The sequence below is a fragment of the Rutilus rutilus genome (assembly GCF_951802725.1).
Source record: "Rutilus rutilus genome assembly, chromosome: 12".
In the NCBI taxonomy this organism is placed as follows: Eukaryota; Metazoa; Chordata; class Actinopteri; order Cypriniformes; family Leuciscidae; genus Rutilus; species Rutilus rutilus.
This window is the reverse complement of record NC_140217.1, coordinates 6,755,213-6,773,010: the sequence shown is the minus strand read 5'-3', so window position 1 is coordinate 6,773,010 and position 17,798 is coordinate 6,755,213. Positions and strand designations below refer to the sequence as shown.

Below are 17,798 nucleotides of genomic sequence, written 5' to 3'. Positions count from 1 at the left end.
GCAATAAAAAAGATTTTCTGTAACATTGTGTTTGGAGTCACTGTAACACCCACCAACTCGCCTGATGCGGATGAATTTCAGCAGTGGCGTGTAACGCAGTCACTCCTACTAGCCAGCTTGGTTGAAAGGTTGCGCATCATTTTACTCATTCCCGCAGATTTTATGCTCGAACCCAAAGTGCGAGCACATAAAGCCGCCTCTCAGTACTAATTGAGTTTTTCGCTGCTTATTGCCCTTAAACAGTCAAATACGCACAAAATAATGTCAAAAGGCCGGTCTTGGCGAGTATTCACGTAAATACAGTCAGTTATGCTTTAAGTGAACGTAAACCGTTGAGAAATAAAATGCATGTGTAACAATAATGGATCCGTGTGTCTAATGTACCTGCTGCCAAATACGAGATAATATTACAAATATTTATATGGTAGTTTTTCCCCATGATATCGATGTCAAAATTGTGGCCAGTGAAAATGCTGTGAGGCAAAAAAGTGAATATATACGTGTCAGTAAGTCGTTCCCACGCCTTACTAATACGTCAGCACGTTTTACTAATTCATTCCCTTGTTTTAAGTAAATCCTGCGCACAATATAATAAATCATTCTCTCGATTTACTAAACTGTGTCCTTGCTGTACTAATTCGTTACCTTGTTTTAGTTAAATCAAAACAAGGGAACAAATTAGTTCAATGTGGCCATGATTTACTAAAACAAGAGAACAAATTCTTAATTTGTGGGAATGAATCATAGACTGAAAAAAAAAAATGGACGTAGTGTCCGTGACGTCACCCGTAGCTTTCTGAAGAGCGTTTTTGAAGCCCAAAGTCGGTGGAGCCGGCCGTCGCCATCTTGGTAGCGCGTCACCGCGCGTCACTCCCAGATAACCTAAAATAGGCCAAAAGGCGGGATTAGCCGAGGTGATGTGACGCTAACAGACAGCAGACAAACTGCTAGTAGTGACAGCAGCGGCAATCCACCTGTCAAGTGGCCACGCCCTTAATTATGCAGAACTTTAAGGCTTAATATAATTTAAACGGATGAGTAAAAAAATTCACCCCCTTCACAAAATTAGCTATATAGATCAAAACCACTTTTTGTACCAGACTGTAAACTGTATATTTTTCTGTCTAAGTCTATGGGATTATCTCTCTTTTGCAGCCTGTCTCTAGCGGCCAGTCGATGAATTGCAATATAAGTCACTTCCGTGTTGGATTCAAGAGAGAGATCCGAAGGTTGAATTCTTAATTTTAATGGACAAATTACCTCATATATGGCCCTATCTTGCACCCAGCGCAATTGACTTTGTACACCGACGCATGTATCATTCCTATTTTGCACCCGACGCACAGCGGACTTTTCCCTCCACAGACGCACGCCGGTAAATTAGGGAATGAATTTGCGCTCCCGGGGGCGGTTCAGTGAAAAGAGGAGGCGTGTTCCGGCGCAAACGTTCCCTGGTGCTATTTTGCAGTTTCAGAAAACAATTCCGCCACAGACCAGGAAAAACCTAGTCTAAAGTCAGTGGCGAGTTTTCAGTGGCGCGTTCAGATGCTATTTTAAGGACGCATGCTTGGCCATAATGTAGCGTGTGCACAACGCGCATACACTTTGCTTATCTCATCTACACGCAGACGCAGCAGTTGCCATTTTTGCAAACCATACATAATTACAAGGAAAAATATTACCACATGAGGGAAATCATTGTGGTGTCCATGAAGATGTGAAAAAATAGGCATAAATTTAGTTTACACATTTACCCAAATTATTATACGCCTGTTTAACCTAAGCTAATTTGGGTGTGTTTCTCCCATCCCCAGTGTCACTTTTCTGTCTTTTACGGCCCTGGCAAGAACGTCGGTCTCCTCGGCTGTGAACCGCTCCTGGCGTGTGCCGTTATAATAGCAATCCGCCATGGAACAAGCGTGCTTGCTCTTAAAGGGAATGTGAAATGATGCTCTGATTGGTTTATTTCACGTTACGCCCAAACCACACCTATGAGTAATGAAGCTACTTCAGACCAACCCATTTTAGATTTGCGTGAGACCCGCCCACAAAGTTACTTGCATTTCGCGTTTGATACTTGTGTTTCAGATCGTTAAAATAGGGCCCACAGTGTGACAACATGCCCCATGCCGTCATTGTGTGTTCAATGAACTGTATATACAGAATTGTACAAAATAAAGCTACCCTGAGAAATATTCACACCTAAACGTGTGACAGTTAGCACAAGTTTCCTATATATGTGTGTATTTATTTTTAAAAAAAGTTTATCAGTGGGTGTTCAATGAATTGATGAAGTTCATTATAGTGATGCATTCCTGTAATCTGCTAGTCTGCCAGCCGGATAGAAAGTATTACTGTCATTGATTGTACATCAGTAATGAGAAGAGACTGCCTTCCTCTGAGCAACACTAATAGACTCTGAGCTGAGTAATTAAATAGTGCGCTTAAAAAACAATTTCACGAGATTAATTAGCACACCTCCGTGGAAATGGGGAGGAAGCTTTTACTCTGTTTTAATAGATTGGAAATCTTTCTTTCTCTCGCTCTGTCATGCTTTTACAGGGCTCCCGCAGTCACAGAAAACTTCAAGGCCTGGAAAATAAATGGAAATTTAGCTTAGAAGTCATGGATGGAAATTTCTGTTTTAAATATATATACACATTACTAGATGTGCTCTGCTTTAAACTCTTTCAGGTTTTGAGCTGTGGTACTGGGGGCTGTGCGATGCTCTTGATATATATAATAAGAGCTGTTCATGGGACACACTTCAAAAAAGCCTGCACACTCTAACAATGAAGTGGAGCCACCAACTGAAGATAAAGCCACGACTTTAATGAGAAAGTGGCAAACGTTTCGTTCACATGTGACCTTTCTCAATAGGTGTGTTTGACTTGAAGAGGCGCTGCACAGACCGATCTTTCTATGACACTGAAAGCATATGGAGCCGTTTGCTCTCTAATCGTTTTCACTACTTTGATGTCATACACCGTTCGGTCTGTGCAGCGCCACTTTGAGTCAAACACACCTAATGCCTCAGTGCAGGAGCAATCTTAATATTACATTTATATTAAAGGTGCATTGCGCAACTTTTCATGTTAAAAATACCCGTTTTCTAACCCATACATGCTTAAACAATTGCCTGATGGGCTGAATGAGCCCTTCTCTGATCACTGCGATTGCCTCTATAATCCTGTACAGTAAAATAAATAAGAGGGATTCGGGTCGGAATCTGAGACTGGGCGTGACGTCATGCGCGTTCACGGCACGCTCATATGTCTGGCAGGTTTGTGTATGCGCCGACGCCGCCATTCTCCGTAGAAAATGGATTCTAAGAGACCGGCTTGTAGTTCATTTCAAACACCAACGCAAACTCCACGTAAGATAAAAAAAAGAGAACTTTTGTCTAGTGCAACCAAAAGGTCCAAATTGGAGTCAGACAGGCGTCGGGGTAAGACGAGAGTAAACATAGGGAAGGCTTTCAACAAATGGAGAGATCTCCGGTCTGCTCTAGGGCTCAAACGGGATCCTCAGTTGGCTTTTTTCTTGATAAAAAGGTAAGATATATCCCATTCTCTAATGTCTGATACGGCCAATAATGACAATAAATGACGATCCATAAAATGTGTAATGCTTTAGCGTAAGCTAGATAAATGTACAATCGGAATAGGTTTTACTAACTTACCATTGTCAGTGATCAGGTTCAGAATGATTGTGATATAAAATGCTGATATATAAGTTAGATACTTAGACACAAATTTTTAGCAAATTACTGCTTAATTACGATGGATTGCTATTGGAATATGCTACTTAGCTTATCAATAAAACAGGCTAAACCCCCGCAAATCTTCGGCGGATTAGCCTGTTTGGCTTTTATGGTAACGTCATAGTGCCACTTGATTGTTTATTACCTTGAGACATTTGGGTGTACTTTGTTGACCGACTGTGTGTGGTATCATGATTACTATTTTGAGCTTTTACAAAGTAATAACTTATATTGTTCATGAACGTGTTTCCATAATAATAGTCATAAGTGGATACAGTAAACACATAACACAGTTCAACATGGAGATAGATGGGAATAAAAAACGAAGTTTTCTACTACCCCCATTTTTTTCCCTCACACATAAGTGTGTTATTTACTCAATTGCCTTTCCTTTCACATATTTTAAATTACTTGCAGATTTAAAACTTTATTACCTCTGAAGACATTATGATTGTAAACAAAAGATTTGTGCGGCTGATGCTCCTTGGGTTATGACCAGCTCGTGCAAGCGTGCGTGTGCGTGTGGTCCGTGAGCGTGCACACCTCTGGTTGCAGTTTCGCTTGCCGCCAGAGGGGGCGTAGTTCTGCGAAAACTCAGACTCTTGCGCAATGCACCTTTAAAGGGTAACTCTTGCCAAATTGCAACCTAGGCTATTTTTGTTAATCTACCCGAGTCAAACATTCGTGTAAAAGCATAATTAGAATGGAACGCCACTTTTAAGATTGACCGTATTTTCGTAGTAGTCGATCTCCGAATGCAACGTAACATGAGGAGAGTAAAGATGGAAAGCTCAGTTCATTACGTTGCATTCGGAGATCGACTACTTTTGACTGACAAAATTCCAGCCACCGGAAACACTAACTGATAAAGTGAGTCGTACAAAACCTTTCTTTTTAGTAAACTTTGTGTACACAAACAATGTTGTCAATGCTCGAGTTGATGTGTAGAGCCCCTGGTGATACTTCAAGCACAGTTTTACGTTGTGTCGAGCCTCTTTAGTGTTTTAAAAATAGCGATTTTGATGCTATCACTGTAGTGCCCCTATAGCACTCCCATTCAAAAGGCATTTTGATCAAAAACGAAAATACGGTCAATCTTAAAAGTGGCGTTTCCTTTCTAATTATGCTTTTACACGAATGTTTGACTCGAGTAGATTAACAAAAATAGCCTAGGTTGCAATTTGGGGAGAGTTACCCTTTAAACTATATTACTAGTTACATGATTACATGGATCACATGGCCGGTATACTAACAATCCAGACAACATATTTGAACAACATACATAATACATTAAATGAGCTCACTACACAATCTAATAAAGATTCTACCGTTGCTCTACTTACCTCATCTGCTGCCATCAAGGTTGATCATGTCCTCTATAAGCGAGATAAACTGTCTTAATCTAAGGCTGCCTCTTATGCATTTACTTTCTTCGGCTGCTCATGAGACAAGATTTGAGTCCATCACCTCTCCTATCTAAAGTGAAAAACAATAATAATAAAAAACTTTCATCAGCTAGATATTGCTCTTTGTTAGTGGTTCTGTAGTGTGTAAAACATGCTCATAAACCAATACATTCGCTAGTCCCGTAACGGTCCTTGTGAATCTTTGCCCAGCTAACAGATTTTTGTTATAAGAACATTCTGCAAACATTTAGTTTTGGTTATGGGAATGATAAAATGTCTAGTTTTCTTGACATTAGAGGTACGTGTTTTAAAAGATATGATGTTCCTGAAATGTTCTTTCAACTTAATTTCGATTTACAATTGAACAATCTTGGAACGTTGATTTGTAACATTCCAAGAACATAAAAACGTCCAGTTTCCTTATTGTTAATAGAATGTTATTTCAAGGTTAGTATTATGTTCCTGAAACATTCTTTCAAACATTCAAACACCTGCTATTAACAAGCAGAATCACTGAAGGAAAGAGAAACGACAAGAACGCAAACTCCAACTGACTTCTAGCCAAAGCCTTAAATGAAATCATCTGAAGATAAAATACATTAAATCTCTCAAGATCTCTGCAGCAGAGGAGGATTAAACAACTCCACAAACAGCATTACCAGCTTCACTTATTACTAACCAGATTTACTTCATTTCTGTCAGACATCTACAGAAGTTCTTATGAGAATTAACAGGTAAGGTTTAGATGTTGATGTTTGGTTGAAAGTGTTTTGTTTGAAGTCACCATCATGGAACATCATGGTGTTCATCATGGACAATTTTTTATGTTCTTGGAAAGTTACAAATCAACGTTCCAAGAATGTTCAATTGTTAATCAAAATTAGGTTAAGGGAACGTTTCAGGAACATCATACCTTTTAAAACACGTTCCTATAACATCAAGAAAACGTTCCCATAACCGATATTGAATGTTTGGAGAACGTTCTAATAACAAAAATCTGTTAGCTGGGTGTGTGCTAAGAAATCCAGATCCGAACCCAAACCAACAACGTTTGTCTCTCTAGCAGTTAAAAAACAAAACTATCTTTGCGGAAGAAAATTGTTTTGGTTGTGCTTCGGCTCTGCATGATTCGGCTCTGCGTGTCCTGTAAAACGTGCTGGAACATTTAAAATTAGATATTGATTACTCTTGTAATTTTTGTAAAGGTGAAAAGGAAAATTTTTCATTTATTTTTCCATTGCATACATACAAAAATATTTTGGATTGATGTGGAGCATTTTAAAAGAAAAAAATGAACATTGATTTGCAGCTGAGTGGATTTGACATGATGATACACTTCAATGATCATGGGATTGAGAAAGATAAGGCATACTTCATACAGTTGCTAATATTAATGGGGAAGTTTCACATTCATAAAATGAAATGGTCTGACTCCAAACCTAACTTTTCTTGTTTTAAAAATGATTTTAAGCTTTATTGTTCTGTTTTGTGTAATTGCACAAGTAAAAAGGCTTGATGATGTTGGCAGGTATGATGTTGTATAAAGTAGCACTCTTTTTCTGTTGTTTGTAATACTTTTCTTTCTTGTCCTCTGGCACTGTTCTTATTTTATTTTACTTATTTACTTTGTATTTGTTTTACTTTGAATGATTATGCCTCATTTTATTGTTCTGGTTCATGGCATTACAAAAAAAAAAAAAAAACTACACAAAAGTTATAAACTAAAAAAGAGAGAGAAATGATCCTACTGCTCATTAAACATTCACTATTAGGCTTAAGAGATATAACCAGTTTAAATGGGAAGGATATCAAGCTGACTGAAGACGTTACTGTATAGCTTCACCCATTAATAGATCTTCTAGGTCCTTCCTTGAAAATAAATGCCTTTTTTTTTTCTTTTCTTTTTTTTGACATTTTGCTGCTCCATGTCAACTCCTCTCACTCGTTGTGACTAACCTATGCCTCTCCCACACTAGACACGCGTCAAAGCAGCCGGAGAAATTTCTCTTTATTTACGAATATGACGAGACGGATGACAAGTGACGTGTGTTAGCAATTTCCTGTGAAAACCATCCCGTCAGGTGACAGGTTTAAAACATAAACACGTATAACTGGCTTACCATATTGAATCAGGGTAAGACAAAAACACTTTTTGGAAGAAGGATTGCTGGTGTATTGATCATTATCATGAAATCTAATCTGCCCATGCAATTTAATTTTGTGCAAAAAAAAATAATTGTCTGTATTTCAAAAATGTTCTTCTATTTTGTTGAAATATTTGTACATTTTAAAAACTCAATAACTAAAGCTACCCTGAGAAATATTCAGAGCTAAACATTTGAATTTTTTTTTAGTCGTCATCTTCTCAGTTCTCGCGCATGCGTCGTGGTGGCGCTCTCGTGAACTCAGAGGCCCACACGGAAGAAAATGAATAGCTGAATAAAGTCGTTATTTTTGTGTGTTTTTTTTTTTTTTCGCATAAAAAGTATTCTCGTCGCTTGATAAACTTAAGGTCGAGCCACTGTAGTCACTTGGACTATTTTAACAATGCATTTACTAACTTTTCTGGGCCGACAGATGCAATTACCAAGCAGCCTGAAGGAGTGAGCCAGCTCTCAGATTTCCTCAAAAACTTACACTTAAGAAAGACTAGCCCAAATCCATTTCAAACGGTTCTTTTTGTTGAAGGCTTATTTGCAAGGAAAACTTTTTAAAGGGATAGTTCACACAGAAATGAAAATTCTCTCATCATTTACTCACTCTCATGCCATCCCCGTTATAAAACCAAATGATAGAAAGAAGAAAAATACTAATATTTGAAACTCTTTTAACTATAAACCATCGTTTCAAGTTCAGCTTGACATAAATGTAAGTGTGTTGTGAAGATCATTTTTCCTAAAAATCTTTGATTGTGTTTATCTGAAGAAAGAAAGTTGAATGCATCATGGGTGGCATGAGGATGAGCAAATGATAGAATTTTCATTTCTGGGTGAACTATCCCTTTGAATTATTGTTTGAGTACTTCATGGATGCTTTATGCAGTAACAGACTGACCTCTGAGCGATCAGCGATCTGACCTTCATTATCATATCATATCCTGCGCGGCTTGACTGTATTGAGCGGGTTAGCATTTGACAGTGCTTCTCCAATAGGTCAGTGCTGAAGAGCAGATGGATTACCGTAGTGGAGCGTTATTGATTTCACTGCATTATAATGCCATAGCCAGTATGACATTCTGGCCCGTAATTTGACCGTGATGTGGCAGATCACTCGATAGATCTTAGACCAGTTTCCAAGCATGACATCACATCCCAACATATCCCTTTACCCAGAAATTTTAACAGCACCCTGCCAGCTAAAATCAGAAATTCATACCCAAGACCACTGCATTTCCAGCGCTTGTTTTTGCATGTTGCGTCTCTTGCCAAATTAGAAAATATTCTCTCAAATAGGATGTAAATTAATGTTGTTTTTCTGAGTTCTCGTAGATGATTTGTGTCCGTGTGTCAGTGGCGCTCCTCTCATTGAGCTGATTGGAAATAATGTGCTCCTCACGCAGGAGGTAACAATCCCAGCAAGAGGAAATGAGACAAATGATGAGGAACTCGGTGACAATGAGCAGACCACGTCTCACAGCGCGTTCACTCCGGCATGAGCACGCTATTCTGAGCGCAGGGCGATTTCATTGCCGAGACAGAAAATTGGATGTTTTAGCGGGGTTGTTTTTCTCATTTTCAGATAAATATCACTTGTTTTTTTCTTTGAGACTGTGAAATATTAAAGGAAGTTTCTTGGCCATCACCTGTATCATTTCTCTTTTACATTCAGACTATGAGAATATAATGTGGTTAGAATCAATCAGGCTGTCGTAATGAAGTATGGGAGAAGGTTTCTCTGTCTGAATGATTAGCTGTACTGATATAATTAGCAAGAAATGGTCAGGAAATCCTGCATGGTCATTTTAATGAGGAACGCTGGCAAAAATACTATTTTTAATCAGCATCTTTGTCTTGTTGAACTGCCTAAACATTGTCGGCGCTCTGACGCTCTGTTGTTTTTCCACTTATTCTATCAAAAAGGCCATTAGAGAATGTATAAAAATGTGTAAACATCCTAAAACAAAATAACAGTTGTTTTTAAACCGGGGTGATATAGGCGGTCTGCAGAAAGTTTCAGCAAAACATATTAAAACTATGCAATTTACATAATTTGACAATTATTGTTTGCTCTGTTTTATGAAGACTGGGTGGAAGTCATGAGATTTATTATAAATATATATTTTTCTATTTACAGTCAAAAGTTGTTTCTCTTCAGGTACTATACTGTAATGGTGGGTAGAAAAAAGATAGAGGTACACTGTCAAGTAAATATTTCCCAGATTATATTTTTATCATAATATATTATATTAAATATCACATAAATGTGATGTTTATGTCTTTATTTACACTACCATTCAAAAGTTTGGTACAATTACTCAGAACTATAGAAATATTTGTATGTTTTTTTAAAGAAGTCTATTATGTTCACCAAGGCTTCCTTTATTTGATAAAAAAAGAGAGTAATATTGTGAAATATTATCAAAATTTAAAGGAACGGCTTTCTATTGGAATATATTTAATTTATTCCTGTCATGCAAAGCTGAATTTTCAGCATCATTACTCCAGTCTTCAGTGTCACATGATCCTTCAGAAATCATTCTGATATGCTGATTTGCTGCTCAAGAAACATTCATTATTAAAATGTTGAAAACCGTGTTCCACGGCGTTCCAAAGAACTGCAATTTTTTTTAAATAGAAATCTTTTGTTACATTATAAACGTCCTCATTTGATCAGTTTAATGCATCCTTGTCAAATGAAAGTGTTCTTTTCTTATTTACTTTCTTTCAAAAAAGAAAAATCTTACTGACCCCAATTCTTTGAATGATAATATGTAGCAGGTTTAGGAAGAGAGTCCCTCCCAGCAAATCATTATATTTGGAAGTCTGTGGCTTCAAAAGGTTTGAAAACCCCTGACTAACAGTAAAACATTTTGAGGTCTACATCCTTAGGAATAGTTCACCTAAAAGTAGCAGTTCTGTCATCATTTACTCATACAGAAACAGACTTTTATTTTTTTATTCTAGATGCCTCATCTTCTGTGTTCTCTTCCCAGGAACTTCTACTACATCACGCTGTTGCGGGACCCCGTGTCGCGTTACCTGAGCGAGTGGAAGCACGTGCAGCGCGGTGCCACGTGGAAGACGGCGCTTCACATGTGCGACGGGCGTCCTGCCACCCCAGACGAGCTGCCGTCCTGCTACAGCAGCGAGGACTGGACCGGCGTGTCTCTCGAGGAGTTCATGGCCTGCCCCTCAAACCTGGCCAACAACCGGCAGACTCGCATGCTGGCCGATCTCAGCCTGGTGGGCTGCTACAACCTGTCCTCCATGAGCGAAGAACGGCGCGCCGAACTGCTCCTCAGCAGCGCCAAGCGCAACCTGCGGCGCATGGCCTTTTTCGGCCTGACTGAGTTCCAGCGCAAAACACAGTTCCTTTTTGAGAGGACGTTCGGCTTGCACTTCATCGCCGCCTTCACTCAGATTAACGGGACCCGGGCGGCCGGGGTCACGGTGGGGACGTCCACCCGGAGGCGCATAGAGGAGCTCAATGCACTAGACGTGCAGCTGTACGAGTACGCCAGGGAGCTTTTCTCACGCCGCGTGCAGTACTGCCACCATCAGGAGCGACAGGAGGAGAGGAAGAGGAAACGAGAGCAACGCAGGAGAACGAAGCAACAGAAAACCTCACAGATTCAGCAACAGGAGGACGACGAGCGAAAAGATGCAGAGGAGGAGATGGAGTCAACCGGGGTGACGGAGGACTACAGCAGTCAGGTGGTGAGGTGGTGATGCCTTGCTCTCTGGTTATGTTCAGAATAACATACTACTCTTACCATCTCTGCGGTATATAATATGCTGCTTACTACTACATTTCTCAAAGGCTCTGTTTACACCTGGTATTAAGATGCGTTTTGGTCGATCAGATCGCGAGTAAACGAGGGAGACATTCCCGTTTACACCTGGTGTTTTAATCCGTCTCTTTTGTCCACTTTCAACCACTTCTGTCCTGATTTCTTCGAGGGGAGGGTCTATAGGCGGGTAAACGTATGGGGTTTTTCAGATCTTTCAATCTAATGGACAAAATAACCTCGCGCAATTTACATATGAACGTGCCCGGAGACGACGGAAAAACATACGGAGAGTAGTAGCTTTCGTTTCTGCTCTGACAGCCGCAAGATGACGCCGGACGTTGTGAGTGTGTTAGAAATCAGGAATGGTGAGAGAACATTGTGCTTGGTATGTTTTTCGTCTTCAAACCAAACTTGGGTCTTCAGCCTACAAAGTTTAAATCCTGTCTGTCTAGAGCCCATGTTTACACATTAGGTTAAAAGGTGGAGAGTAGACGGTCTTTTGTGGCTGTTCGAACGCATTCGACCAAATGAGCATTTACACTACGAAAGCAGTCCGGTCTAATGCGTTTTCGACCACCTCTGGGAGTGGTCGAAAGTGGAAAATCTCAAAGCGTCTTAGACCCCATTTATACCTGTATTTAATGTCATCCACTTGTGATCCGATCGACCGAAACACATCTTAATACCAGGTGTAAACAGGGCCAAAATGTGCATTCAAAATAGCTGTGGTTCATGAAACAAAACCGGCTCAACACAGCACCAAATTTGTATATTGTATGAAAGTAAACAAAAATTTTCTTAAGATAAAACATTTAATATAACTGCATAACCAACAATATGCAAAATTATTTCGATTATTCCCGAGAAACTTTGCATTCACTCAAAAAGAAAACAAAAGTTTTGTGAGATTTACTTACTGTTTATAGTATACAGCATACTGTATATTGCGTAGTATTCATTTAGCAGTAAGCTAGTATTCTATTCTGAACATAACCTCTGTCTGTTTCCATTCATCTTCATCCTCTCCAACAGGTCTCCTCCTCCTCCTCCTCTTGTGTCTGATGGTCAGTGAACCCGGGCCCATTTAAGAACATCATAAAGAACTTTACCAGCAATTGTAATGTTTTAATCCATTCTGATGAAATTGGGAACTCACCCTACAGTTTATTGTCATCACAATATGGCGGACTTATTAGAAAAACCATGAATAGCCAACGAAGTGATCTAAGAGGAGCAACAACTGAATGTTATTTGACTGAAAACCATTTTGCAATACCAAACAGCAATTTTCTCTGTTTGTTTTTCTGGTTTGGAAAATGTTATAATAAGGGACATGTATATGTACAGTGGACACGCGTCCAAAAGGTCTGATTGACCAGTATGTCTACTTGAATCTTTTTGTGTTTGCCTGTTTTCCTCAGTTTGTAAAGGGTGTGAGATTGTTGGATTATACAAATGAAACAAATAGAATGAGAATGATGTTTGCATGGTCACAACTAAATTTATTTGTTTTACAAGTGTACTTATTGAGTCAAATAAAGTATTATATATCTGAAAATAATCATCATCTGTTCATTTAGCTCGAAATATGTTTGTTTTTGTTTTTTTATCAAAAGTGGCTCTTTTCCATACAGTTAAAATGTATAATTGTTTATAAGAAAAATTATATTGTTACATCTTGGCTTTGGCTACATCACATTGTCTTGTCTAGTGCATATTTACAGTATGTTTTACACACAGCAAGAATAGCCTGTATTTGAGTGAAATTCCAGAATTATCTATAGCGCGATGAATGTTTAAGCGCACAGCCATCTTTAGAATTTTGTGTTTGAACTTCCTTTTTTTATTTTTTTTGCAGTAGCTCTATATATTGCTTTGGCATCGCTGTTGAAGAGTAATTAGCTGGTAAAGTGGATTTACTTATTGTAGAGTTAACAAAAGTTATCATGAGCACTATAATATTTGATGCGGATGCCATAACAAATAATTATGTCTACAGTACATAAATAGACGTTAAATAATTTGGCTATAATACGATTTTCCCAATAAATGGCCGCCACACCTGAGCCTCTTCACAACATGGCCGCCATGCCAGAGTCCTCGACCATCATGCCTCCCACCAGACCCATCTCAAGACGTTCAAGACTGATGTCCAGTGTGGCGGATCCGCCTCTGATGTCGGCACGAGCAGCCAGCATCCCCAAGTCTTGGGCTCTCAAGCCCACTAGCCTCTGCGCTCTCAATCCCGCTGGCCTCAGCACTGTCTGCCCCGTAGGTTGTTCCCGTGTCTTCTGTGCTCCCACACACCTCGCCTGTGTCTCCCGAGGCAGCGGTGGCATTTTCCTCTGAACTTTCTGTGTCCCCTGATGGTTTGGCTATAACCTCAAGAGGCTGACTCTAAACTTCCTGCCAGCCGTTACACAATCATGGAGGTCATCCTCGAATGGCCTGTCTGCATTGACAAGACCATGAATGTCCCCTGTGAAAATCTTGTCTGCCCTGAGGTCACACTAGAACTCTTTGCCTGCCCAGATACAACCATGGAGGTCGCTACCTAACTCCCTGCCTGTTCTGTCTCAAGTTCCCTAGTCTCGCCGATTCCCCTGAAGTGGTCTTCAGTCCCGCCTGCACCTCTGTGGTGGTCACCAGTCCCATCTGATCTGCTGTGGGGATCTTCAGTTTTTTTATATCAGGAATTATATTTACACTAGTAAAAATGCTAATTCTTGATATCAACAATGACGTCATCACTTGCAGAAATACATATAAAGATCAAGAATTAACCAACACCTGCTCAGCCTGATCCGCTGTGGCCACCTGACTAGTGATGAGTCGTTCATGAACGTCTGTCACGTGACAAATGAACGAAAGACTCGGAAGTTAAAGTAATTTTTTATATTCCCTGTAAATTATTTTTGACTGCATTATAATGATTTCTTAATTCAGAATATGATCAAGATTGCGTAGGTGGATGTGTTCGGGGAATTTGCCTGTTAAAAGTATAACATTTAAAGCCCCTTAAATGAACGAAATGACTCGAAAAAAGATTAGTTCATTTTGATGAACGAGATTGAAACAAGAGAGTCAGTAAAATGATCCGAACTTCCCATCACTACACCTGACCAGCCTGCTCTGTCCTGGCTGCCTGCAATACTTCCATGGACCAGGCCCTCCTTTCCGCTCTCAGGTCCACATCTACTCCACGTCCCTCATGGACTGTTTTGGAGTGTCTGGAAGTCGCTCCTTTGAGTCAAGTCAGGTCAAGCCACGTCACATTTATTTATATAGCGCTTTTTACAATACAGATTGTTTCAAAGCAGCTTTACAGAGATAACAGGAAAATAATGCAAAGTTTGTTTCCAGAAGAAAATATGTCATGCTATGCAAATAGGGCAATGTCATGATCCTGGTCTCTGCTCCAACGTCTGGGTTTTGTGTTTGTGGATGCTTGATTTGAAGTGTGTTTTGTTCGCCATTGTTTCTGTGTTTACTTCCTGGTTCAGTGTTTGTTGCCATAGTTGCCCTCATTAGTTGTCATAGTGACTAATCAGTTTCAGGTGTGCCTTGTTAACCTCTTGTTATCCTGTATATATATTCCCTGGTGTTTCAGGCTTGGTTTGTTTGTTAGTTGTCTTTGCATGTACTGTTGCGCTCTTGCTCTGTTTCATGTTCCTGGTTTTACTCTCAGTATGGATTATCTTAGTTTTAGTTTTGAATAAAATTTGCTGCAACTGGATTCTCACCTTCCTTCATCCCTGCCCAAACGTAACAGAAATAAAGAGTCAGTTGTGTGTGTGTGTGTGTCTGGACAGACAGAGGGTCTGGGCATTCAGAAATGTGTGGTCTCTGGTGAGCTGTACGTGGTCATGCACAGAAGAGCTGTTGTGAGCTTCAGCTTCACATCTCTAATCTCCTGAAACCTTCAGAAATGGGCTCCCAAAATAGAACGCAGAAGCGGGCTCTGAAACTAAATTAAGGCAGATGAAAGGAAAATGAAATTCTGAATGAGGAAATCCAACAGCTCTGTCAATTCTGCAGCAGTGTGTGACATCTTTACTGTACATATACACTACATGGTGCACTACACTGGAAACGACTGGAATAGCCAAAGCTTTATTGAAAGGAGTGTTCACATACTTTTTCTACACTATCATTCAAAAGTTTGGGGTCATTAAGATTTTGGGCATTTTTTTGGAAGAAATCTCATATTCTCACCACGTCTGCATTTCTTTGATCAAAAATACAGCAAAAAAAAAAAAAAAACACATAATATTGTGAAATATCTGTATAAAAAAATGTTTTCTACTTGAATATACTTTAAAAATGCATTCCTCTGATGCAAAGCTTAATTTTCAGCATCATTACTCCAGTCGTCAGTGTCACATGGTCCTTCAGAAATCATTATAATATGCTGATTTGCTGCTTATTATTAACAATGTTGAAAACTGTTGCTTAATATTTTTGTAGAAACCTTTTTTGAATTCTTTAATTAATAGAAAGTTCAAAAGAACAGCATTTATTTGAATCAGGTTTTTTTTTGGAACTGTGATAAAGTGTTTGTCACTTTCGATCAAAGTAATGCAACCTTAAAGAATAATAAAAGTATTAATTTCTTAACCAAATTTTTTAATTAAAAACAGACCCCAAACTTTTCAGTGGTGATGTTTGTTAACTGCCTCTTTAAAAATGTAACTCAAATGCTTGCAGTCTTAAAGGAACAGGACCTGGAAATGTTGCCTTTGGCTTTGTTCTGTGAATCTCTAAAGGAGATATTTTACAGAATGTTCACACTGCTCTCCGTAATACAAAGAAAGCATGACCAGAGGCTGTTAAATTCCAAAAAAAAGCATGACAATATACGACTTGTTGTGTGCTATATTGCAAGGACACTTGAGAATCAGGCATTGGGTGTCACCAAACTGCTTCACATGAAAGTTAGAGCGGAAAATTTAATAGGTTACAGATGACATTCCAGAGGAAGTACAGTAAAAAGAGGATGTGCTCATCATGAATATGGAGGACAGGCTGTGAGCCTCTCCAGTGGCGAACGCATCCCATACAGCCATTACTCACAGCCCTGTTCTCTGTGTACAGCGACAGGTTCAGGAGCTCTGGGAGTTTTTGGTAATGCTGCAGTGACCCATTCCCACACAGAAACATCCGTTTTGTGTTTATATAAGACTGCAAAAAAAAAAAGATCACACTTTGCACATGCTGGCCCTATGGTTTATGGTTTACCAACCTGATTGTTTATTCCTATTTATTACATAAAAATGAGATAAAAAGAATTTAATATAAATACATGTAATATAAATATAAATACCATAAATATATATTATATAATAATATTTGTATGTTTATTTTAGTGCTGTCAAATCGATTAATCGCGATTCATCACATCTAACATAAAGGTTTTGTGTATATATATTATTATTTATATATTATGTGTGTGTGTGTGTGTGTATATGTGTATATGTATACACAGATATATATTAAATAAACAAAAACTTTTATTTTAGATGCAAATAATCACAATTAATTGATTTGACAGCACTTGTTTTAATATAAATATATGTATATATATATATAAGAATATAACGTTTTAATGCAAGTTTTAGGGAATAGATGGATGGATATTTATTATAAAATAAATATATTTATATATAAATATATTAAAAATACAGAATAATTTGATGAAAGTAATACACTGTATTTGTATATGTATCATATTTGTTTATTTTTTGATGATAACCCTGGTCTTCTGTCATTTTGGCAGAGGAGGTAGATGAGGGACAGATAAATACAATCCACCTCTGCTAGTGAGCGAACGAGGTACAAAAAAACAACAGACAGTTCGAGACAAGTGTGTGGGAACAGCATGTCCAGGCTGTCATTCTCACACACTTTGGCATTTTCCCTTGGCAAATCTATGAATGCCATTAATGAGCTTATCGCTGTGACTTTTTGTGCAGGTGACAGGCAGCAATCTGTCCTGATGACTTATGCATTGTACCATTTGCTTCCAGCAACACCAGGTACATATCCCTAATTAATTTTTCACATGCTCAGAAAGATGGATGCAGAAGATATCACCTTTCCAGCTACAGAAGACTGAAATAGCCACCTAATTTGCTCCCTCTACTTTCCACGGCACCATGTGGGACGATTGGGTGATTTTCTGTGAGTCAGAAGATGGTGAAACATCAGGGGAAAACATGATAAAAAAGTGGGAAACTTTTCTTAACATTTAAGGCATAGAATAGTTTTGCATTAATGTTACGCCAATTTTTTTTTTTTTTAAATAAGCAAGTGGCATAAGGACCTCGCCATTGCTTACTTGGGAAATCACTTAATCAATAATCTCCGAAATAAGCCAGAAAAGTTCCTTATGGGCAACAACATCCCTGCTGAGTTTATTAAAAAAAGTCATGAAGACAAATCTAATGAGTTAGCCTTCAAAATATTGACTTCCACAAGGCTCGTAGCTCTCTAAACCGACAACTTGTGCTCTCCTCTTTTGTGACAGCTTAATGACGCCCTCAGGGTTGAGCCTCTTTGCGTGTCACTCACTTGACTGGCTCTATGGCAAGCTGTTTTGAATTGTATTAATTCCCAGGATATGAATTCTTCATATCAACAATTCAATTTTCACTAGTTAAAATGCTCATTCTATCAGAAA

At 38.8% G+C, this 17,798-nt stretch overlaps 1 protein-coding gene across 2 annotated transcripts in view; it reads left to right on the top strand.

The window, feature by feature from the left end:
• The window catches only part of hs6st3a (heparan sulfate 6-O-sulfotransferase 3a), a 45,826-nt gene extending 31,038 nt beyond the window's left edge, over positions 1 to 14,788 (top strand). For both annotated transcript variants that reach the window (XM_084426435.1, XM_084426434.1), the window contains 2 exons: positions 10,322 to 11,045; positions 12,152 to 14,788. In XM_084426435.1, the coding sequence (XP_084282561.1) occupies positions 10,322 to 11,045; positions 12,152 to 12,181 (754 nt within the window). In that variant the 3' untranslated portion in view covers positions 12,182 to 14,788. The remainder of the gene's footprint in view (positions 1 to 10,321; positions 11,046 to 12,151) is intronic.
• The last annotated feature ends 3,010 nt before the right edge of the window (positions 14,789 to 17,798 follow it).